The sequence below is a fragment of the Anabrus simplex genome, chromosome 7 (assembly GCF_040414725.1).
Source record: "Anabrus simplex isolate iqAnaSimp1 chromosome 7, ASM4041472v1, whole genome shotgun sequence".
NCBI lineage: Eukaryota > Metazoa > Arthropoda > Insecta > Orthoptera > Tettigoniidae > Anabrus > Anabrus simplex.
In genome coordinates, this window is record NC_090271.1 from 175,059,233 (window position 1) to 175,085,026 (window position 25,794).

Here is a 25,794-nt window from a genome sequence, read left to right on the forward strand (position 1 = left end):
GAATAGTTTTTGTTTATATAGCATCCTTTTTGCGTGGTTTCTCGCTTTAATGGCTGTTTCGACTGTATCATTCCACCAACGTGTAAGATTTTCCTGGTCGATCCTGTTATCCCACGGAGTTCTTTAGCTTCTCCCACAAATTTATCTTTAAAATTTTTCCAATCTTCCCCTACTGTTGTTGTTTCTCCCCGTGGAAGGTTTTGACATAGTCTATTCTAATATTCTTCCTGGAACTGGGCTTTTTTTAATTTCCATGTCTTTATTTTTAGTTTCTTCTTTGTTTTCTTCTGAGTTAAATTTGTCATATGGTTGAAGTCCATGATCAGCAATCTAGGGTCGCTATCCATACTTTTGCTGGGAATGACCTTGACATCAGTCAACCCTTTCCCCCACCTTTGTTTGTGATGACATAATCAATCAAAGTTTTATGTTTGTAATCCCAGCTATACCTTGTTATTTTATGGCTGGTTTTGATCTGCTTTGACGTACGTGGAAAACTGCCAACATGATTCGTACAAACCATAGAGTAAGTAATGACTTCCTCTACAAATGGAACAAAATTTCTGATCCATCTTGTGTTTGTGGAGCGACTCCCCAGACCATCCAACACATTGTGCAGCAGTGTAGCATTACGTCATACTCAGGAGATCTGAAGGACTTTCTATCGGTGACCCCAGATGCTGTTAAATGGATAGACAAATTGACTCTCACTATATAAGTGCATATATTGTATTCCTAAACTCTGTTATTTTAGTATATGATTTACATATTCTCGTATATTCCAATGTGTTGCCAAATTAAATAAATAAATAAATAAATAAATAAATAAATAAATAAATAAATAAATAAATAAATAAATAAATAAATAAATAAATAAATAAATAAATAAATAAATAAATAAATAAATAAATAAATAAATAAATAAATAAATAAATAAATAAATAAATAAATAAATAAATAAATAAATAAATAAATAAATAAATAAATAAATAAATAAATAAATAATAAATAAATAAATAAATAAATAAATAAATAAATAAATAAATAAATAAATAAATAAATAAATAAATAAATAAATAAATAAATAAATAAATAAATAAATAAATAAATAAATAAATAAATAAATAAATGGCTCTTCCGTTTTTTGAAGAAGGTGTTCTTTATGATCATGCCATTTCTTCTATAAAGGTAAATCAGTTGTTCGCTTTCTGTATTTACGTTTCCAAACCCGTGTTGTCCAAGAATATCCTCACAGCCTTGCTTGTTTGCTCCAACTTGTGCATTTAGATCTCCAAAAATGTTAACATTTTCTTCATTGATCACATCATCTAAGTCCTGAAAAAACTTTTCTTTATCGTCAGCACTGCATCCAGTCTGTGGGGCGTACTCTTGTACAATCACATAATTGTATTGATAATTTTATGATCCTCTCGTTCTTGTAGGAAACTACCGACACGGCATCGATACCTTTTGTCAGTAAAAATCCCACAAGATTTTTGGCCTCCGTTTCCAGTCCACACCAATACAATCTGTAGCCACTTCTGAGAATCTTGTTACCCGTCTTTCTCCATTTCATTACGCTCAGACCCAATATAGATATCTTTCTTCTTTTCATCATATATATGAGTTCTTCTGTCTTACCAGTTAAGGTCAATAGAGGATGGTCCCAATTCATACTTTTCCCTTCTTGCAAATCCGTTTATCATCGGAATCATGTTGGCCATCATGCCTGATAGATCTGCTCAAAGATTATATCACATTTGGTAATAACTTTGATCCGAGGCTCTTTTTACGTTTGAAAGCGATAAAGACGCTAACTACTGGCTTGCTAGGCCTACCGTGGGATCTTCGAATAAGTGTTTGGTTTTTGGACTAGATGGTTAGTGCCTGACAAGCATTTCCTCATGTCAGTTAGATCTATGGTTTACCCGCCAATACTCTGGAGGCTGACTGCAGTGGTTGCCCACTGGGTGATGGGGTCGCCACATCCCTATGGCAAACGAATTATATGTGTAAAGTGCCGTGTATTTTGTGCAATGTAACGTGTATGTAATAATAATGTTAACTGATTTACATCCCACTAACTACCTTAACAGTTTTCGGAGATGTCGAGGTGCCAGAATTTTGTCGCGCAGGAGTTCTTTTACATGCCAGTAAATCTATTGACACAAGGCTGTCGTATTTGAGCACCTTCATATACCACCGGACTGAGCCAGAATCAAACATGCGAAGTTCGAGTCAGAAGGACAGCGCCTCAACCGTCTGAGCCACTCAGCCCGGCTAACGTGTATGTTATGTTTATGTACGCCTATATTTGTAAATAATAAAAAAAATAATAATAATAATAGCTATTATTATTATTCATTTAACAATCGTGCATGTCTCACAGGGGTGGAATTTTATTTCAGTTATAAAACATTTTGGTTGTGTTAGGGTAATTTTGCTTAATTTAGTATTAATTACGATAACATTAATAATGATTCTAAAGTATAGGTCTAAATTGGTTTATTGTAAGAGAAGGCCTAATGGTCTTAATTACAACAACAAAGACATGCATCTACCTATCTATCTATCTACAATAGCCATTCCTTGCCATAATAAACTATAAAAACAAATAACTGAGAATTATTTCTGATTTTCAAAGAATATATAGAGTGTAAGCTGTTAACAGGTCAAGATAAAATCATCAGTTGCTGAAGTATAAGCGAGTCCCTGAATTGGCTCGCTGTACATAAAAAATTACACTGCTCCACTTTTATTCATCAGAGCAACATAATAACTAAAGTATGAACAAATTAATTGAAATGCACACAAATTAAAAAAATAACTAATTGAAAAAAAAGGCAATTCCAGTGTGGACAATCCATTTGACCCTTGATTTGGCTTCAACATTTATTAAAAATGGTTGCGTGTGAATAGTACATGCAAGTGGACAGTGATTTGTTACTTTCACTACAGAAAGACTGTGCTCCTATCAAAGTCAAAAACATGCTATCTCCGGTCCCAGCTTGATGGAATTGAATGGCATATGGCTTTTAGTGCTGAGAGTGCCTGAGGACAAGTTAGGCTCACCAGAGGCAGGTCTTTTGATTTGACGCCCATGGACAACGCCCGCGTGAAAATGACACATACAAGCTCCCGTGCTAGCAAAATCAACCAATGATGTAAAATTCCCGACCCTGCTGGGAATTGAACCTGGGACCCCTATGAACAAAGGCTAGCACGCTAACCATTTAGCCACGGAGCCGGACCTCAGCTTGATGACTGATATGGATGCAAGCCCCGTACAAGTCGATTTGGGGTGCGACTCCTTTTCTATCTTCTACTGATACAAGTTTTTAAAAAATGTTGATGTAATGGTAATTTTCAATGTGTGTGCCACATCACACCAAGTAAATAGCTGCTCTCTATAAAATTACATGAACTGACTTACCTTGCTATAATCATCAGAAAGTATTTCGAATGTGACTACTTCAGAATCAAAACACCTCTCAAATTTTAAGGATAGGTTGTTAACATCATAACAACGAACACGAGGCTTATATATTCCAGTAGCTAATATAAAATTTCCATCAGGAGACACTCTGACTGTTGAACTTAGTCCAGGCATCTCAAAATCTTGTATGAGCTCAATGCGTCTTCGAATATCTGTAAAGGGCACAACAAGAACAGTGAACTACAATTACTGACAGCAAGCGTTATTTCAGTATGGTACCTTCAAAGCACAGCATAAATTGCAAATATTTTCTAGAGTTTCAAGTAGATATTCACAAGTTCTTGACTTAAAATCTATTGTAAAGCATATCAGTATTATTGTTCTACCTTGTATACAAATGATGAATATACAAAGCCATTCAATTTTTTTTCTTTTTTTGCAAGTTGCTTTACGTCGCACGACACAGATAGGTCTTATTGCGACGATGGGACAGGAAAGGGCTAGGAGTGGGAAGGAAGCAGCCGTGGCCTTAATTAAGGTACAGCCCCAGCATTTGCCTGGTGTGAAAATGGAAAACCATCTTCAGGGCTGCCGACAGCAGGGTTTGAACCCACTATCTCCCGAGTACTGGATACTGGCCGCACTTAAGCGACTGCAGCTATCGAGCTCGGTAGTTCAATTATGTGCATTCTATTTGCAATTCAAACCTTAAATCACCAAATGTATCAACGAGTGCCCTCCTTCTCCCTCTTCCCATATTGACCTGTCATTGCTTTTTTCCTGTTATGTGTTTTCTCAATGATGTTATCTTTCGATTTGACGTGGTTTGTCATTATGTTTATTGCATTTTGTGTTCCTATCTTTCAATATACCAGTATAGTAAAGCTTAATGTGGAATAATTTTGTTAATATTATTAATAAGGCTATTGAGCAGTTTGTGCCCCTTAAATTACTAAAATGGAAACCAGATCCAGAATACTACAATAGGAAAATTAGGAGCCTTAAAAGGAAAGCATAAAACAAAAGGCAATTTAGTTCGGAACATATGAAAAGGTTTCACAAGCTGTCCAAAGAACTCTCTTCTGAAAAGAGAAAAAGGGATAATGGGTGGAAAAATCTCTATAAGTATGTTAAGAAAAGGTGGTGATGATGATGATGATGATGCTTGTTGTGGCAAGGTTTAGTAACACGAGCCACTAGGTGGTGCACGCGTGTTGACTGTCGCACTAGTAGAGCTGAGAGGGAGCGCTGAGAGGAATGACAATGCTGCCAACTGTTGGTTGTTGCTTTTGATAGGGCTATACTTTTTTCTTGCCGTACGGACAGTATTCACCGCGGCAATAGAAAAGAGCCTCTCAAAGGGAGTGTGGCAACGAAGGGGTCACTGTTCTCATGACAGAGATTGGCCTGGATGTGCAAAGAGAGGTTAGAACTACTAAACTACCTTTTTCTTGCCGGGCGGACAGTATGCGCCGCGGCCTTTTAAACTTCCCTGGCCGCTTCATACATTTTTTCTTCTGCAATGGTTGGTAACAAAATCTCAGCCTCATCCTAGGTGTCAATGACGTCATCCTCTTCCATACGTGAACCAATCACTGTTATAAGCAATGGAATACAGCATCTAAAACAGTATTTTTGGTTATAAAAGTAAATGTATTTCTAGGGGCGGGTGGGTTGGTCCATGGCAAGCGTATTGAGCACATCTGTCTTCCACGATCATTTTAAGGTGAGAATAGCAGCATTTAAAGTAACACTTTATGAAATAATCCTTGAGGCCCCGTTACTATATTTCTACCCTTGTTGTTTAAAGGGGCCTAACATCTAGGTCATCGGAACCTAATGGTACAAAATGAGACGAAATGTAATGACAAATTAAAAGTCCAAAACCCTCCACTGACCAGAATTCAAAACGTGAGGACGAACATGAATGGATGGATATGAATTTAAAACAATCAGTGGATCCGACCCGCAGGGCCTTACATTCACAGAAACTGACATAAAACAATAGTATTACTGACCAAGGCACTGCTTCTGAAGCACAATACTGAATCGATGATGCTTGCAGTCTAAATGGGTCCAAAATCCAAGTCATAGGCCCCTCATAATGGTACTTGTCGCTAGGAAAGTAGAACCATGGTATTTGTCATGGTGCGGCACTAATCAAAAGTAGCGTAGACTCACAGTATTCCACACATCATGATACTACCCACAGGTAATGAAATTTGCACATGTAATACAGACCAATGGTGTTTCACACAATGCGGCGCCATTTACAGGCAACGCAAACCTATGGTGTTCATCACATAAGTGTACTAACCACAGGGACTCGTACTATCCCGCTATCCCGTGGTGTTCCTCATATTGTGGGTACTTTTTTTTTTTTTTTTTTTTTTTTTTTTTTTTACAAGTTGCTTTACGTTGCACCGACACAGATAGGTCTTATAGCGACGATGGGTCAGGAAGGGGCTAGGAATGGGAAGGAAGCAGCCATGGCCTTAATTAAGGTGCAGCCCCAGCATTCGCCTGGTGTGAAAATGCGAAACCACGGAAAACCATCTTCAGGGCTGCCGACAGTGGGGTTCGAACCCACAATCTCCCGAATAATGGATTCTGGCCGCACTTAAGCGACTGTATCGAGCTTGGTGGGTACTAATCATAGGCAAGCCAGAACCATGGTGTCACTCATATAGTGGTACTGATCACAGGTACTGTAAAAGTCGACAATGCACTCTAAGTGGGGGGGGGGGCTGCCAGCACGGTGCTCCAGCGTGCTACTAATCACAAACCTATTTGGTACCTAACACAGTGATACTACGTGCAAGTAAAAGCAACCCATGGTGTTCCCCCCGTGGTGGTACTAAACACATGTAGTTTCATGGTTCTAATACAATCATCCTTTGGTCGCCCCTTACGACAGGCAGGGGATACTGTGCGTGTATTCTTCATCTGCATCCTCCACCCACAGGAGGTTGTGTGTTTGGTCCGCGAGAGGTAATTTATTTCCCTCAAGTCCGCCGGCAAGCCGGTTAGGACCCCCTATCCACCACCTGGGACACACCACGTGAGAGTATCACCTTTCCCCCTGCTACGCCGGCGTAGGAGGTTCGTGGGTTAATAAATGGAAAGGAGCCTGCCATGATGTGTCAGATATTAGATATTAGATATTTTATTCTTCCACCATCAAGTACAGAAAATGTACACTAGGTATTGTCAGTATTAATAAAAATAATCTATATAGAATATCTCAGTCATAATGCCCGAATCATTAAAAAAATTATTTTAGCTACCTATATTAGGTCAGTTTTTGAAATACCACATTCTAGATACTCTTCTACACTATAAAATGCCTTATTCCTTAAAAGTTGTGACAGTACCCTGTTAAATGCACCATTGTCTAATGTTTGAATAGGTAGAGGAAGCTTATTGTACATCTTAAGATGTTGATAACAGTGGCTGTTTGTGCTTTTACTAAGCCTGGAGTAAGGAGTATCTTTTTTTTTTTTTTTTTGCTAGTTGCTTTACGTCGCACCAACACAGATAGGTCTTATGGCAACGATGGGACAGGGAAGGGCTAGGAGTGGGAAGGAAGTGGCCGTGGCCTTAATTAAGGTACATCCCCAGCATTTGCCTGGTGTGAAAATGGGAAACCACGGAAAACCATTTTCAGGGCTGCCGACAGTGGGGTTCGAACCTACTATCTCCCGAATACTGGATACTGGCCGCAATTAAGCGACTGCAGCTATCGAGCTCGGTGTAAGGAGTATCCAGATCATGCTTGTATCTTGTGTCGTGCATGTGAACTGTAGATCTTTCTTTAAATTCGGAAAGATTCTCTTTCACATGCACAATATTTGTAAGAATATATAAACAGGGAACTGTCATAATGTTTAGGCTCACAAAGGAAGTTTTACAGGAGTCTCTAAATTCTAATCCAGCAATTAGATGGACTGCCTTTTTCTGCCTTATAAATACATTATTTGATGTAGGACAATTGCCCCATAACCTGATCCCATGCAGTGTTTGAGGGTGAAAGAAAGCATGATAGGATGCAAGTAGCATATCCCGACTGATGCAGGTTTTCAGTTTCCGCAACAGATACCACACCCTGGCTAATCTCTTACGGGGTTCTGATGTATGTATTTCCCAGGTACGTCTTGTACCTACATGTAGGCCTAATAATTTAACAGAATTACGGCAGCCATTATTTACAGTGTGATCCAAGGTAAATAGGATATTTTCTGTTTTAATGACATTAATAGTTAATTTATTGTGATGAAACCAGTTTTCAGCAATTTTAACAGATGTGTTGACTTGGTTTTGTAGTGTTGTGATATCAATATTACTGCTTAGGAAAGTTGTATCATCAGCATATAGAACTGATGTGCAGGGAACATTACATGCTAGGTCATTGATATAGACCAAAAACAGGAAAGGTCCCAAAACAGACCCTTGTGGGACACCTGCTTTAACCGTTTCCATACCAGATTTTTTATCATTTATTACCACCATCTGTTTTCTTTGATGAAGATAGGATGCAATTAATTTCAGTTCATGACCCCTTACTCCACAATAACCAAGCTTTTGAATTAAGATTTCATGCGAGACACAATCAAAAGCTTTTGTCACGTCAATTAATGTAGCACCTGTAACTGTTTTATTCTCAAAATGATTTAATATGTCTTTGATGACACATTTAACTGCTTTTATCGTTGAATGACCCTTTCTAAATCCAAACTGTTTGTTGTAAAGCAAATTATTTTTGAAAAAGTACTCGTCGAGTTGTATAAATATACAGGATTCAATAATTTTGCTCAGAATGGGTACTATTGTTATAGGGCAGTAATGTGATGGGCACATTCTATCCCCCTTTTTAAAGATAGGTATCACTTTAGACATCTTTAAACACTCAGGAAAAACACATTGTCTAAGCATGAAATTTATTAAAAATGTCAATGGCATTAATATCATGTCAATAACAGCTTTGATTGTATTGTTGGAGAGACCATAAATGTCTTGGGTACTAGATGAATTCAAATTTGTGACAATACTTCTGACTGTTTGCAGATTTACTTCCACCCACCTAAAATCATTCAATACATTTGAGGGAAGATCAAAGTTATGTAACCAGTCTAAGAAATTATTTTTACTTGCATCCCCATCTGATAAAATGCTATTATCCTGATCACATGTGCTTTCATATGCATTGATAAAATACCTATTACACTGATCAGGTACTAGAGGAATCACATCTTTGTTATTTAAAGTATGACTAGTACTTCTTATGACAGACCCTGCAGCTTTGCATTTATTGTTCGCACTCTGGATATACCTGTCATTTGCTGCAAGTTTAGCCTTATGTATATGTTTTTTATATAATTTCCTGTAGTTTTTGAATATGTCTTTATCCTCTAAATTATTATTTAGTTTATACTTATTATAATAAGCTAACATAATGCTACGCATTTTACCCAAACTAGGCGTAAACCAGTTTTTAACTCTATTTCTTGGTTTAGAGCTGTTGGCCTTAATAGTTACAACTTTTTCAGGGAAGGCTGAATTAAAATATATAATTATCGTGTTAATGAAATAAGAAAATGTGAGAAGGTGAGGTACTTACTAACAATTCTACTAATAGCTAATGAATTAAATCACTGTATGGGAACGTATTTAATGAGCAGAATAGCCTGGCGATGGGCATTATCGATAACCCTAATTGTTACAAGTTACCCTAATTGTTTCCTCTTCCGAATTACCTGTAGAAAATTCCAGAAAAGAATTAAGAACTTCTGGAAAAATGAGTCGTAGGGCTTGATAATATTGCTGGGGAGGTTCTGAAACTGGGAATTAGAGCTATTCTACGCTATTTGGTGATACTATTGACTGTGTCTCTCAACAATATGCAATTCCAGATGACTAGAAGAAAGCAACTGTAGTCCCATTTTTAAAGGGGGCAACAGGCTGCTAATGGCCAACTATAGACCTATTAACCTTACATCCATTGTATGCAAACAAATGGAACACCTCATTTCAGAATATCTATGGGAACAATGGGAGAAAAGTTTGTGGATCAATGGTCGGCAACGTGGTTTTAGAAAAGGTTTCTCCTGCGAGAGGCAGATGTTGTCACTCTTTCAAGATATCAGCGAGTTATTAGACAAAGGTGTGCAAGTTGATGCTATTGTAATTGATTTTTCTAAAGCATTTGATGTAGTATCACATGAAATTCGGATCCAAAAATTGGTGGAAATGAACATTGATAAAAGGGTGGTTCTGTGGATCCAGGAATTTTTGACAGACTGCACGCAGAGGGTAAATGAGGTGAGTAAATACTCCGATGAAGTTTCTATAACGTAGAGAGTAGTACAAGGTAGTGTTAGAGGGCCACTCCTATTTACGGCATTTATTAACGATCTGCCGAACAAAATTCTAAGAGAATGCAGATTGTTTGCAGATGACGGCATAATACACAGAAAAATACAGAATAATAGGTTATTACAAGCTGATATAAATATACTCCATAAGTGGGCACTCGATAACAAACTGAAAATAAATTCTCAAAAATGCAGTCCCATAAGAATGGGACAGAGACATAGAAAAAGGGACTTTCAATACTGTCTTGGATTGGACGCTCTGGTAGAGAGTAACTGATGCAAGTACCTACGAATCCACGTAAAACAAGATCTACAATGGGACACCAATGTAGAAAATGTAATTAACTAAAGCGTACAAGTCCTTACACTTCGTGATGAGGGTGCTAAAGGGCAGCCGTTCCCAAGAGGAGGTGCAGGGCTATTTATCACTCATTAGACCAGTCCTGGAATATGGAGCAGCAGTATGGGATCCCTAACAAACAGGACTCATTAAGGAATTTGAGATGGTACAGGGAAAGGCTGCAAGATTCGTGGTTAACAATTTCAATTCTCAAAGTAGTGTGACAAGTAGGATACAAAAACTTGGTTGGGAGACACTGGGGACTAGAAGAAAATGAACAGGGCTATGTGCCATGTATAATACCTACATGAATAAGCCAGCTTGGGGAGAGTTGAACAGTAGACTAGAAAAGACTTTTTACATAAGCAGGACAGGTCATCCGCATAAAGTAAACGGTAGATTGCAGAAAACTAATTATGGTAAATATTCGTTTGTAAATTGGGGAATTGATGATTGAAATGCATTACCTGGAGCTCTCTTAGAGCCTTTTCCCAAACATGTAAGGTGCTTCAAGAATAGACTCCAGCATTCTGTAAATTGTGTGTAAATTTCTATGTGATGGTGTCATATTTTAATGCAAAGCTCAATCCACTGTAAATTGTAGGATTAAGGCGCCTGAATTATTTAAGGTATGTGAATACGTGTGAATTTGTACATGAACCTGCTGTATTTACAGTGCTAAGATGATAGTAATTGGACTGCTCAATCTACTTTAAGTCATAGTGCGAAATTTTTAAATATTTAAAATACATGTACATTTGTATATGGCAGTGTTGTTATGTTAAGTTAGTAGTAAGCTCAACCTATAGTATAGTAAGCCATCATGGTTTTTTTTTTTTTTTTTTTTTGCTAGGGGCTTTACGTCGCACCGACACAGATAGGTCTTATGGCGACGATGGGATAGGAAAGGCCTAGGAGTTGGAAGGAAGCGGCCGTGGCCTTAATTAAGTTACAGGGCCGCTTCCTTCCAACTCCTAAGCCATCATGTTAACCCGCAGTTACTCGCATGGTGAGCACGGCGCTCACCTTCGTAGTACATTGCTTCTTGTTGGAATGTTACAAGACCTCCACCTTTGAAAGTCCCTGTACCTTTGTACCAGATTATTATGAAAGGGATGTGTCAGTCATTTTCATTATCTTTGAAAACAAACACCCGCAATTCATTATTAGGCACGGCAGTGTGTATTTGGTGAGCGGTGTGCTCAGTAGCGAGGAACTGTGCTACTTATATTTCGCTCATTGTAATAAGTCAGGGTTTGTTTTATGCTTGTGTTTCATGCAAAATGTTTATACTGTGGCTGTTGTTAGACAATATTTACAAGTTATTGTGGCATCCAGTGATCAGATACTTTCGTGGTTGTGTGAAACGAAGGAGGAAAGGTCTTGAACATCGAGACTGATGGTAATGAAACAGATGAGGTTTACGGAAGTGATCATAACTCTGTTTCAGAGTGTCTTCAAGTTCTGGGGAATGACAGGAACTTTTGTTTATAGCAAACTGTGATATCAATGTACATAGCTTGTTTCACGACTGGATGCCCTTCCTGATGCCAACCTTAGTTGAAGAGCTAATAAAGATGAAATAAATGATGGTGAACGAAGTTGGCTAAATAGGTGGAAGGAATCGGCTGTAGTCTATGAATAGAAACTGTCCTGGTATTTGTCTGGAAGTGTAAACAGAAAACCATTCTCAGGACAGCTAACGGTGGGGATCGAACTCATGCGTCTCCCGAATGTAGAGCTTGCCTCCATAGCCACTCCACTCGGCCATGTTCCTAAATGAATAACTATCTCAAATGGACATATTAAAATACCTCCATCTTTATATGGACATATTATAGCCTTTAAACATAAAGGTGAGTGCTGTGCTCACCAGCGAGTAACGGCGCATGTAAAGACCTAGCGAGTAATGCCAGGTTAAGCACTGGAAATATTAAAGTTGTGTGTGAATTTGTAAATGATAATGCTGGATTTAGAATGTTAAACTAGCAGTATTTCTTGTAATATTTTCTTTCCAGGGAATTGCTTGTTGTACTCTTGTTGTTGTTTTTACTTATGTTTACCTTAACTTTATTATTACACTTCTGTAAGTTAAGTGATCATTGCCACCAGGATATTTCCCAATTGCAATGTATTTTTTAATAATAGTAATTATAATATATGACTGAATTTGCACCTGTTTGTTCCTTTCTATTACTGCTTTTGAAAGGATGCTAAATATGCAGCCAAATTCACAACTAAGTATTTTTTATTTTCCAACTTGTCGATACATTAATTGCTTAAGACAACTTATTGGTTAAAAGTGGTACATGTTTTGTATATTATTAACATCTTCAGCCTTGTTACTAGCCCAAGTCAGGGCTTGGAAGTGGAGACCTCGCCCACACATGCTACAGAGGCATCTATGGTTCCTCCACATCGGAGATACGGTGGTTCAGGTGAAGTAGGGCTGGTGATTGAGGTGAATGCTCACTGCGGGGTGTTGGAACCAACACATCACTTTGCTCTACGTAGCCTGGACGAGCCGCGGGTTGCGAAAGGGGCGATTCCAACCTAGGGGTAAAGTCATGGTTGTGAATTCAGTCATGATAATGCCAAGTGGAGACCACATGAGTAGGCCTACTGAGGGGCGAACAAATCTGGCTAGGTTTGGGCTAGGGGCAGACCGCTGGATGGACAACTGAGAGGCGTGATCTCTACTACGGAGATCCTGTGTTGTGGGAGGACAATGTCTGGCTGTAGGTCTCACCACGGATGGTGAGAACGACGCTCAGGACCCTAGAAGGGGCAAAAACCCTATGACTGATTGAAATATGGATGCTTGTGAAGAACCAATTTCAAAAACTTCGACATCAAGGGAAGCCATGAAAGCTCCAGTACAGCAGATCCGGGAGCAAGCCCAAGATGAAAAAATAGAGACAGAAGTCCCAATTGGACAGGCTGTCGCCGACTCAAAACAAGAAATGGAAACAGAAGCTCCAGTAGAGCAGACTGCTACCACAAGCAAACCAGGAACATCCGTAGAGACAGAACTGAAGATATCTGCATTGAAAATCAATAGATTTCATATCGACAGACCACCTTGCAACAGTGCATACTACAAGGAAAGGAAGAGAGCGAGGAAGGAAGCGAAAATAGCGGCTGGAACGTGGACGGAGAAGAAGCCAAGGAACAGGGATCGGCAAGAGGCTATCCCTCCAGAAACGCCCAAAAGGCCAAGGTTGGGGGATAGTACGCCATCAAGTTCAGCTACAAAACCACCTTCCAAGAAACAGAAAGAAGAGATGGTCGTGTCCTTTTTGGAAAGACTAACTTCAATCAAGGTAGCAATAATACCAAAAACCTTTCCGGATGGGAAACTGAAGGAGGAAGACATGAAGGAACTTTCATCTGCTCTGATAGCGCAAATATTTTAAACAAACAATGTACCACTTTTAACCAATAAGTTGCCTTAAGCAATTTAGTGTATCGACAAGGTGGAAAATAAATAATACTTAGTTGTGAATCTGTGTAAGTGCGATACGGACCATGAAGCTGATTTTATGTGATTAAACTACTGTCAGACGGATGCCTTCCAGGCCTCCTCGAGTCGCCAAGACTGGAAAGTGGAGCGATGGTACTGATCTGTGCAAATCCGGAAACTAAAAGCTGGCTGGAACAAACAGTGGCCAATTGCAACCCTTGGAAAGGGGAAAATCTAGAGGTGGCAGAAGACAAGAAGGTGCTGAATTCAACAAAGGTCATCACCAAGTTTTCTCCTCCATAGGACAAGGTGAAGCTTGATGATGTGATTGTCAGGATACATCAGCTTGACACCAAACTTCCGATGAAAGAGTGGAGAGTGCTGAATGCAACAACTACTGATGATCCAGGAAGGACAACTGTCTTGGCCCTTAATGAAAGAGACTTTGAAGAGCTCAAGAAGAAAGGCCTTAAGGCCAAACTTGGACTTGGGCAGATCAAATTTCAAGTAATTAAGGGAAAAACAAAACCTAGTGTTGGCAAGGATGGTACTGAAAGTTCTACAGGCCAACCTACAAAATAAAAAATTAGCTGTGGCCAATTACGTCAGGAAGTTCAAGTCTGAGGTTATCGATGTAGCTCTTATATAAGAACCATGGGTAGTTAAGGGCAGAGTAGCAGGACTGGCGGAATCTGGAGGCAAACTAATGTACGATACATCGAATATGCTAGAACATTTTCACTTGTGAGCAGAAAACTAAAATGCCTTCTGTTGCAGGAACATTGTTCAAAGAACTTAGAGGCGGCCATGATAAAACTTGGAAATTGGGAAGGTCCCAGAGAAATAACCATAGGCTCTGCATACCTCCCATATGACTCAAATAATCTGCCCCCATCAGAAGAAGTTGAGAACCTAATTTGCAATGCAAAGAGGAAAGGCGAACACCTAGTCCTTGGAGCAGATGCAAATTCACACCAAACGGCATGGGGCAGCAAGAACTAAACCTAGGAAACAAGCCTACATTTATACATAAAAATCGTAGGGAGGTAATAGATATTACACTAAGCACTACGCATATTGGAAAGCTGTACAAAAAATTCCAACTAACATGAGAGGACAGAAAGAATTGGATGAGGCAGTGAAACTATTAGAAGAGGCCATTATAGACTCATTCCATGACAACTGTTGTCTATATAAAAAAAATAAAAAAAAAAAAAATAATAAAAATAAAAAAAAAAAACCACCACCAACAATGTAAGGTGGTGGAACAACAAACTAGCTTAAGTGAAAAAAGAGGTTCGGATGTTATATAGAATATCATCTAGAAATGGTATATAGGACGTTTATCATAGGAAACTCACTGAGTATAACCTAGAGATACAGAAAGCAGAAATAAAATCTTGGAGACTGCTCTGTGAGAAAGTGGAATCACACACTGAAACAGCAAGGCTCTAGAAGGTTCTTAAAGCAACCCATATAAATCAGGTGGGGACACTGGAGAAACAAGATGGGTCGTTTACTCAGGCGGGGAAGGACACGTTGGAGATGCTAATAGCGTGTCACTTTCCTGAGGCTGAGGAGATGACAGAAGAAGAAACGGTTGAACACAGACCAGAGCTCGAAGAGCAGACTGGAACTGTGCCAACAGAATAATGAAACACAACCATGTAAAATGGGCAATCAACACGTTTCACCTTATAAAGGCTCCGGGGCCTGATGAGATACTTCCAATACTCCTACAGGAATGACGGGAGATACTCGTCAATGCCCTGACGGACCTCTTCAGAGCTAGTCTAGCTTTAGGGTACGTGCCGAAATCATGGTCTGAAGCTAAAGCAGTATTCATACCTAAACCTGGAAGGGCAAATTATGCCCAAGCCAAAGCATACAGACCATTATGTTTAACCTCCTTCATGCTGAAAGCAATGGAGAAAATTCTGGATAAATATATCAGAAAAACGGTGCAACTGAACTCAACGTTTGCATATAGACCTGGCAGATCCACTGAACTAGCACTCCATCAGTTGGTTTGTACACTAGAGGAAAGTCTAGAATATAAAGAAACTGCACTGGCGGCATTTCTAGATATAGAAGGAGCCTTCAGCAATACAACCTATGACTCTATGATCAAAGCACTGGAAAAGAGCAAGGTGAGTAAAACGGTCGTCAAATGGATTAAATCCATGTTAGACAGAAGGAAGATAAAAGCAACCCTGTTTGAAGAAACGCTGATGGTTAGGGCCACCCGAGGCTGTGCTCAGGGAGGAGTTCTTTCGCCTATGCTGTGGAACCTTGTGGAGAACAAAATCAAAGCTAAGCTCAACGAACAGGGTTTCTATAGGCTACACAAGGATACATAGATGACCTAGTGATTGTGGTACGAGGTAAGGTGATGAGTGTTATCCAGGACCTCGTGCAAAGATCACTTAACCTTGCGGAGAACTTGTGTCGGAAAGAACAACTATCAGTCAACCCGAACAAGATAACTCTGGTCCCTTTTACAAGAAGGAGAAAATTAGAGGGAGAGAGATCACTGAAGCTCTTTGGGCAAGATATATTGAACCCGAGTGACTTAGGCCCATAGTCAATCATGATTTGATCGGTAAAATAATATGGTACATTTATTGAAATACAGAAGAGACGTTGAAAATATTTCGTTTATGTAATGTCGAAATCAGAGCGAAGGAAGGACGACAGACTGGAGCCTGACGGATTAGCTCAACACGACAACTTTTAGCTACTTCACAGCAGGGAATATCATTAGTTGGCGTACAAGGAAATACAGAGTCCACAAATAAGTCTTGGTCAGAAAGAGGAAGGGGGAGAGTCATACAAAGGAAACTCACAACATGAGTAATACCTTGGGATATTTTTGGTAGGACGGAAATTCCGTGAACTTGTGGAAAATTACAGCGGCTGAGTGTACGTTCGCTAGCCTAAGTTCGAGCAGGTGGAGATTTAAATCACGTGACCGCTTGCCGGCCAATAGTAAAAATTTGATGGGAGACTCAGTGATACCATCTTAAGGAATGAGGGATGAGATATTTTCGTAACTACAAAAGTAATCAGTAATAAATTATTATGAGTACGCGGATGGATGTAATGAATTTATTAGATATCACGCATGGAAAAATAATCAATACTTATTGGCAAATTAAATAAATTGAAGGCTGGATTTCTTGGAAACCAGACAGCTTGAATCTCATTGGCTGAAAGAAGACCACGTTGTAAGAGACGCTTACGAAGGCGCGAAATGTGAGGAGCGAAATCCACCCATATCTCCTAAATCTGTGATCACCAGGAGTTCATATTTAATCCAGCAGATATGCTAACGGAGTGGATTAATTTGATGTAAATTTTAACTTCCAATTCGGAGTGCAAGTACCGATATTAAAAATCCACCCCCTCCCTAAGGGGCATGACGTCAACGAATCCGCGGGAAAAAGGCTTCATCCATATATACGGGGCAAGGGATCCTCGCCAGCACACTTGTCTTGAATCGTTGGAGCTGAATTGACGGTCGCCAGCACACGTGAATTGAAAATCGGGAGCTGAACTGTTGGTCGCCGCTAACTTAGAATTCTACGGACGTACAGTCATTTAATGGCGCGAGCATCCGCCAGTGTTTGTAAAATGTGATCGCGCTTAAGCAACAGGAATTAGAAATAGTTAACGTCGGACAGTGTTTGTCATTTGTGAATATCAGTGATGTAAAGTAATTACCCTGCAAGAGAGTAGTATAAAATATATCACCATAAGTACGTACATAATAGACTGTGTGTCGAACAGTACTTTAAGGAAGTAGTAGCCTGTACTTAGCTATACCGAACCGATGTTATGAACACGTCAAGAATGCCGTATAAATCGGGCGTATCGCGACGGGCGTAATAGTTGACACCTCGTCGTACGTGTCCAGGTCCATTGTGCGGTAGGTGGACGAAGATTAAATAGTGTAAATATATTAAATTCTTGGGTCTAGGATAGAAATTTGTTGTATCCAAGTTAATGTATACAGTGTTAACGTTGTAAATGGTGAAGGTTTGTGGTAGTCAAGATATGAGTGTAAAATGATAATGTGCCAGGAAATCTTTTGTGAAACTACGCCATCAAGGATGGAGGAGTAAAACGCAGAGAGGGGCCGGATGGAGCCTCTCGTCTGCAAAGCTGCAATGGAATACCGATAACTAAGATGAGTACTAAACTGTAAATAATATTTGGGAAATGTTATCGTGATGGGAAAAATGGGAATAATTTGATTATACTTGGTTACCTTCTGTAACAAGATGGGTCGCTTAACGACCCCATCCTAAATTTGTAGCACGGACAGTAGTAAATCATAATAATGTAAATAATCGGGTCTTTTATGTATTCATTTGTTGGAGATGTAAATTTGTATATATAGTGTAGTACGTTAAGTCATGCATGCATTCATATTTCTTTGTAGTCAATAATTTTCTTTACATTTGATTTTGATTATGCTAGTTAAATAAGACCCGATATGTGCTTTTATGTTTTGTCAATTTTAACGAGCCATTTAATGACATGGAAGGAAAATCCAGCTTCGCCATACCAAGTGTGTTTTGTTGTAATTAATATGGTCATATTTTCAAAGTGAAGTTGTTAAATTTGTGAGATGCGATTAATATAATATTCAAAGTAAATCATATCTGGAGTGTTTACTGCCAGAATAAATCGACTTTGTACAAGGGGTTATGCGTTAAACATATTACGAGTGGACTACCGTATTACAGGCGAAATTATTATTTTTTTTTATATAATAATAATAATAAATAAATAATATAACTATTTTTTTTTGAAGAAGATATATATTTTTTTTAAATATGATTTGGAGATAATAATAATTTATGTGATCAAGTGTTGAGTTTATTGGGAATCATTTAATGACGGGAGGTCGTGTTTTTAATTCGGAATTAAAGTGCGTGACAATTTAATTTGGTCAATTAATAATATTGAAATGTAAATCGGTGCTAATAATCCGTACATGTTAATGAACGTGTGGTTTAAATTACGGTCCAATGTTTTTTTTTTACGTATAAATGTCGCGTTTTGAAGTTGCGATTCATTAGCCGGAACCCGTAGGGCTAATATTACGAGACCATGATTGTCAAAATTTGGTAAATATAATTTCAAGATGTTACGATTATTTGTGGAGAATGAACTAAGGCGTAGATCAAAATGAGATAGAAAATGTGAAAGAATCTGCAGTCAGATAATAAAAGGTCGTACGATGTCAGAAATGAATAAATAAGTCAGTTGATAATTCTGTGAGAAATAAATGAATCGAGGAATATTGAGATAGAAAGGAAAATAAATTCCGTACGAGAGACACTTAGGATATTGATATGAGTGTAAAATGTACGGGCAGTGTCACAGAGAAATACTGAGTTACAGAGCGGGGAGAATTCGAACCCGTGACAGCATGTACGAAATAAATAGACTGCACAGCTATTCGTTGAGATACAACGGATCTAAGGATAATGAGAGTTCAGATTCCACATAAATGGTCGTATATTGTATTCATTGTAATGACGAGCGAGGACAATCATGATGTCGTGATAATAATAATAATAAATATTGCAGATAAAGGATTGGACCGCCTTAATTAATTGAGCGTTGATAAAGATGTTAAACGGGAATCTAAATGATAATATGCAACCGATAATAATAATAATAATGTAAGGACGATGTTAAATCATCGCGATCAGATTAATAATAATTGTCATAATAATAACTGGAATGATGTCGTTGGTTGATCAGTGAAATATTTGTAATTGCGACCGATATCTATATATATTTTGGCGGAAGTGACCGGTCCATTAATAATAATAACCTCTTAAGTGACGTGAATAATAATAATAATATCTTGAGTCACCTATTCATTAATAATAATAACCACGAGAGGGATATAATAATCATAACAGTAATAACCATTGGTGTTTGCATCCCGCATAATAATGATGATTTTAATCAAACGTGACAGTGCCAGGAACCGTTGAGGAATAATAATAATAATAATAATAATAATAATAATAATAATAATAATAATAATAATAATTTCGAGGATAATAATTTCATGAATATTGTGACGATCGTGGATTAAATTATTTGGTGACAACATCCCTCTATTCGTACGTTTGAATAATGAGAATGATAATATTAGAGTCATTTGTTGCCTCGTTTTTGTACGGTTTCCATACGGGACGATGTGACCGTATACTTGGCGTGTTTGTTGACTTCACTCGCGATGCGAGGGGGGTCACTGGGACGGTATTTTCCCACCGCTTCTCGTTATCTCATCTATGGCAGTAGTCTACTGAGGCTAACTGGTGACAATTCAGATCACATGTAAATAATATGTAAATGCTAATTCAGTGGTATGGCATCAGCTGGATATCGTAAGATAGGAACTGTCCGTGGAATCCAGTTTTCGCAATTCACGAGAAACATTACCCAGTCCGAGTACCGGTCTCGGAAAAATGTATATAGCCGGAGTACGTCATCTTAGTTAAATCGGGAAGCCGACCGTAACATGGGTTATGCTCGGGCTCCCGATAGAAGGAAGCTATATCCTTGAGTAACGGATCGATTCAAATGGAATCGATCCGTAAATTATACCTCCAAAATGTCATTTTATTTCAGAAGCAACACAGCAAGATATTGATACCACTTGCGGTATGGCAAGTGATTTATATATGTAACATGTGTGGAAATTCAAATATTGTTGCCAAGTGTATCAAAGTTTCATACGTCAGATGGCGTAATAAACCGCTCCTTCTGGCAAATTATTTCAAAGGAAACCACTCTCATAATCTTTTTATTGTAGTTAGATGATGCCCTTTTTAAAGTAACAGTCACTTCCTAGTCCTATCATGGAGTCCTTAAATTCAAGTTACAATCGAGCCTTCCCCCTTTTAATTTTAAGTTGCTCCGTTCATCCCCGTGTTCTATTATGCCGTTATATTTATATTTGATGATTTAAATAATGAACCGACACCCCTGAGATAAATGCTAGTCTGGGACTCGGGAGGTGGACAGGTGCAAAATGGCTGGCCCAAAGTGGGGCTTTAAGAACGGCAAAGTGTTGCTTTAAAAACGCAGAGAGGGCCTAACAAAACAAGGGAAGAACTACGAGTCATGTTGGTTGACATCAGTAAAATGATGACCAATTGTAGGACATGTTACAGTTGGCAGTTGGGCCAGAAGCAATATTGCTTGCCCAACGTGTTGCTTTAAGAACGGCAGAGAGGCCAATTTTATTGCTAATCAATTGTAATATTTTTATATTTTTCTTTTCAAAATTTTATATTTTAAAATTTTTGATTTTTATTAATTGATGACCGCATCACGGTCAAGTGTGTGTTCACTTGTAACGTAATATCATGCTAGAGTAAGGTTAGTTTCGAACGGAGCTAGATTTGACTAGTTATTAATATAATCCATTGCTAATCTCTTCAAGTTTGGCAATGATTCAAAATTCAGTAAGCTTGAAGATTTGATGTTTCTCTTTTTCCCATATGAAATTTAATATTATTTTGGTAATTCAGGACTCCATTTAAATGTCATTGGACATGAGATGAATATTATAAACAGTTGTTTAGGAAGGCTTGAAATGGTAAAAATATTACTGAGCACCAGTTCAAGTTATTATTTAAAAAGAGGTTGAGATGGTATAAATTAAAATTAACGTATTTCAGGGCAGAAGATTTCCGACTTCATCGTTGTTTTTAATGTTGTTGTTGTTGTTATATTGGAGCGGTTTATTGTGAAATCTTAGGCGCAAGCTAGCATTCAAGTTGAATGACCTGCAAATGTAAACAAGTTTTATAGTCAAAATTTTTTTTTGTTAAATGAAAGTTAGTGTAGGGGTATAATGTCATAGAATAGGGCCTAGACCCAATAGCATATTCCTTCGTGTGCAGCAAGGTGAGAGGCCGATCGGCCCTTTTGCTTTCTCAAGAAAAGTTATAATGTCTGACGACGGTGGGGAGCGATCCCAGGACATAGTGGTAGAAGGACAGGGAGAGATGAAAGCTCTCACGTTAGAGGATTTAATGCGGAACTTAACTCTGAACATGGAACGTAGGTTCGATCAAATGCAGGCTGATAATGTTTCAGTTAAACATGAACTTGCAGAACAAATGAAGGTTAATAGTGTTTCATTAGAGGACAAATTAGACAAAGTACAGGCCGCGAGTGTTTCACTAGAGAACAAAATAGACCAAGTACAGGCTGCTTGTGAAGTAAATAAATCGGAACTCAAGGCACAAATAGATGCAGTTCAGGCCGCGAGCGTAGCGATGGGACAGGAACTTAGGGACAAACTAACTCAAGTCCAGGAAGCATGTCACTTCGCGAAAGATGAATTAAAAGTGCACATGGATGCGTACATTACCATCGTTAATGAAAAGGTTGACCGCGTTAGAGATGAGGCTCAAATGGAACGCGCAGAAATTAAGGAAAAATTGAACGCTAGTGTTAAGGAACTCGCCGCTTTACGATTAACTGATAAACAAGACATAGAATCACACATAGAGGAAATTCGGGATGAATGTCGGAAGGAGAATGACATCGTCCGGGGACAAGTCGAAGAAAAATGCGCGCAGATAGCTGGCACCTTGGACAAGCATGACAAGGGCATGAACGAGTTACGTGGGGAAGCCGCACGTACACTTGTGATCGTAGCAGGACTGAAAAACAAAGTCGAAGAACTAACTATAAATTTAGAAGACCGTAGCCAGAGAATAACTAAGTGCGAAGACGCAAACTTAGCGTTATTCCAGCGGACGGAAGACTTAATTGAACAGGGCCAATCATTCGCCGACACGGAAGTTCGCTTGTTAGAACAATGCAAGGCGTATAATGGGCAAAATTCCGGTACAAAAGAAATAGCCAGTTGTAATCCCGACGGAATGGATGACATCCGAAAAGACTTGGAGATGTTGAAGGCTAGGTTGGAACCATCAGCGTCTAGCCAAGATTTTAACCTCCAATATCGCGAATACGAACCCCATGATAACCAGGGGATTCATAAGAAAGGAGGCCTATCCCATGCTGATACACACGGTTTCAAGTTTGAAAACAGAGATGGGTCATCTACGTCATCGAATGCTATCCCGACATCGGTGGTACACGTCATTAAGATGTCTGATGACAAGCCACCAAAGTTCGATGCCCGTGGGCATATCACCCCGAAAGGTTTCATCCGGGAAGTCGCCGGTTATATAAATGAGAATAAAATACCAGTAGAGCGACAACTGCGTACGGTCGAGAAATTCCTAGATGGAGCACCAGCTGTATGGTTCAGGGCTTTCTTGTATACTTTTGAAGATTTTGAAGGATTTCGGCGGGCTTTTCTCCAAAAGTTCTGGAGTATTCAGGAACAGCAGGAGTTAAGGCTGGAAGTATATTCCAGACGATATGCAACATCTTCACCCACGAAATTCTCTGATTATTTCGTGGCACAATTTCACAAGCTACGGGAGCTTGATAATCCAATGAGCGAAACAGAATTGATTAGCGCCATTGGAAAGCAATTGCCATTCGAGGTCCAACGAATGATGATAGCGTCAAATGTCCAGACAGCTGTCGATGCGGAGGCTTTATTACGTCAATTAGACCTCACAACGCATCATTCGAACCCGAGACAAATTAGGAGCAGGGACCAACAGGTGAATAATATTGAACGGACAATCGAACCGAAGACCACTAGTACGAAGAACCAGGGAACTAGTACGGATCCGGAACCTCGTCGAGCATATAATACGGAGTGGAAGCCGCGACAATGGACGAGACCAAGGAATTTTGCGGAAAGCAACCGGCAAACCAACCAAGGGAACTTTCGAGCTGACAGGGGATACCGTGGATTCCAGAGAAGTAATTATAGGCCGTATCCAGCTAGGAATCAAGGGAACCCGAGATATTACCAGGGAGGATCTCGTCAGGAGAAGGATGACAGATATCAAGAATCTAGGCGGTATATAGAAGAGCTGAACAAGAGAAAATGGAAGGAGGCGATCCATGATCGAGGCCGTGATGAGGAAGCGACAGGAGCGGAGAGCTTGCAATTCCAAAGAGCAAGGATAGGTGGCAGCAACTTGAACCCGAATGCACCGACGTTCGATTCGGGACAAGGAAACAAAGAGATGTGACTAGAAGCAGAGGATGAACGAGAGGAAGCAGATGACGAGCCGGAAGAAGATGATGTCGAAGAAGAGGATGAAGAAGATGACGGAAGGGAAGAAGAAGTCCAAGTAATCCATACACCAATTGAAGCAAGGCCATGTCCAGAGTGTGGAGAGATAGACAGCGACGTGCAGGAATTTGTAAATACGATCCATGAAATCGAAAGACAGAACGAGGATTTAAGGGTCAGGAACCAGATGTTGAGAGACGAAATCAATAGCCGTCGCAGAACAGAGGATCCGATGTCAAATCATGATAGTGATGATATGGACACATCATAAAAAAAAAAATCTCATGATACTCACTAGATTTTTTTTTACCTGGGCAAGAGGAAGATGAACCCGAGTGACTTAGGCCCATAGTCAATCATGATTTGATCGGTAAAATAATATGGTACATTTATTGAAATACAGAAGGGACGTTGAAAATATTTCGTTTATGTAATGTCGAAATCAGAGCGAAGGAAGGACGACAGACTGGAGCCTGACGGATTAGCTCAACACGACAACTTTTAGCTACTTCACAGCAGGGAATATCATTAGTTGGCGTACAAGGAAATACAGAGTCCACAAATAAGTCTTGGTCAGAAAGAGGAAGGGGGAGAGTCATACAAAGGAAACTCACAACATGAGTAATACCTTGGGATATTTTTGGTAGGACGGAAATTCCGTGAACTTGTGGAAAATTACAGCGGCTGAGTGTACGTTCGCTAGCCTAAGTTCGAGCAGGTGGAGATTTAAATCACGTGACCGCTTGCCGGCCAATAGTAAAAATTTGATGGGAGACTCAGTGATACCATCTTAAGGAATGAGGGATGAGATATTTTCGTAACTACAAAAGTAATCAGTAATAAATTATTATGAGTACGCGGATGGATGTAATGAATTTATTAGATATCACGCATGGAAAAATAATCAATACTTATTGGCAAATTAAATAAATTGAAGGCTGGATTTCTTGGAAACCAGACAGCTTGAATCTCATTGGCTGAAAGAAGACCACGTTGTAAGAGACGCTTACGAAGGCGCGAAATGTGAGGAGCGAAATCCACCCATATCTCCTAAATCTGTGATCACCAGGAGTTCATATTTAATCCAGCAGATATGCTAACGGAGTGGATTAATTTGATGTAAATTTTAACTTCCAATTCGGAGTGCAAGTACCGATATTAAAAATCCACCCCCTCCCTAAGGGGCATGACGTCAACGAATCCGCGGGAAAAAGGCTTCATCCATATATACGGGGCAAGGGATCCTCGCCAGCACACTTGTCTTGAATCGTTGGAGCTGAATTGACGGTCGCCAGCACACGTGAATTGAAAATCGGGAGCTGAACTGTTGGTCGCCGCTAACTTAGAATTCTACGGACGTACAGTCATTTAATGGCGCGAGCATCCGCCAGTGTTTGTAAAATGTGATCGCGCTTAAGCAACAGGAATTAGAAATAGTTAACGTCGGACAGTGTTTGTCATTTGTGAATATCAGTGATGTAAAGTAATTACCCTGCAAGAGAGTAGTATAAAATATATCACCATAAGTACGTACATAATAGACTGTGTGTCGAACAGTACTTTAAGGAAGTAGTAGCCTGTACTTAGCTATACCGAACCGATGTTATGAACACGTCAAGAATGCCGTATAAATCGGGCGTATCGCGACGGGCGTAATAGTTGACACCTCGTCGTACGTGTCCAGGTCCATTGTGCGGTAGGTGGACGAAGATTAAATAGTGTAAATATATTAAATTCTTGGGTCTAGGATAGAAATTTGTTGTATCCAAGTTAATGTATACAGTGTTAACGTTGTAAATGGTGAAGGTTTGTGGTAGTCAAGATATGAGTGTAAAATGATAATGTGCCAGGAAATCTTTTGTGAAACTACGCCATCAAGGATGGAGGAGTAAAACGCAGAGAGGGGCCGGATGGAGCCTCTCGTCTGCAAAGCTGCAATGGAATACCGATAACTAAGATGAGTACTAAACT

At 39.3% G+C, this 25,794-nt stretch overlaps 1 protein-coding gene across 2 annotated transcripts in view; it reads right to left on the reverse strand.

The window, feature by feature from the left end:
- Positions 1 to 25,794, reverse strand: part of l(2)34Fd (lethal (2) 34Fd) — a 169,564-nt gene that overhangs the window by 131,767 nt on the left and 12,003 nt on the right. For both annotated transcript variants that reach the window (XM_067151474.2, XM_067151473.2), the window contains exon 3: positions 3,434 to 3,648. In XM_067151474.2, the coding sequence (XP_067007575.2) occupies positions 3,434 to 3,648 (215 nt within the window). The remainder of the gene's footprint in view (positions 1 to 3,433; positions 3,649 to 25,794) is intronic.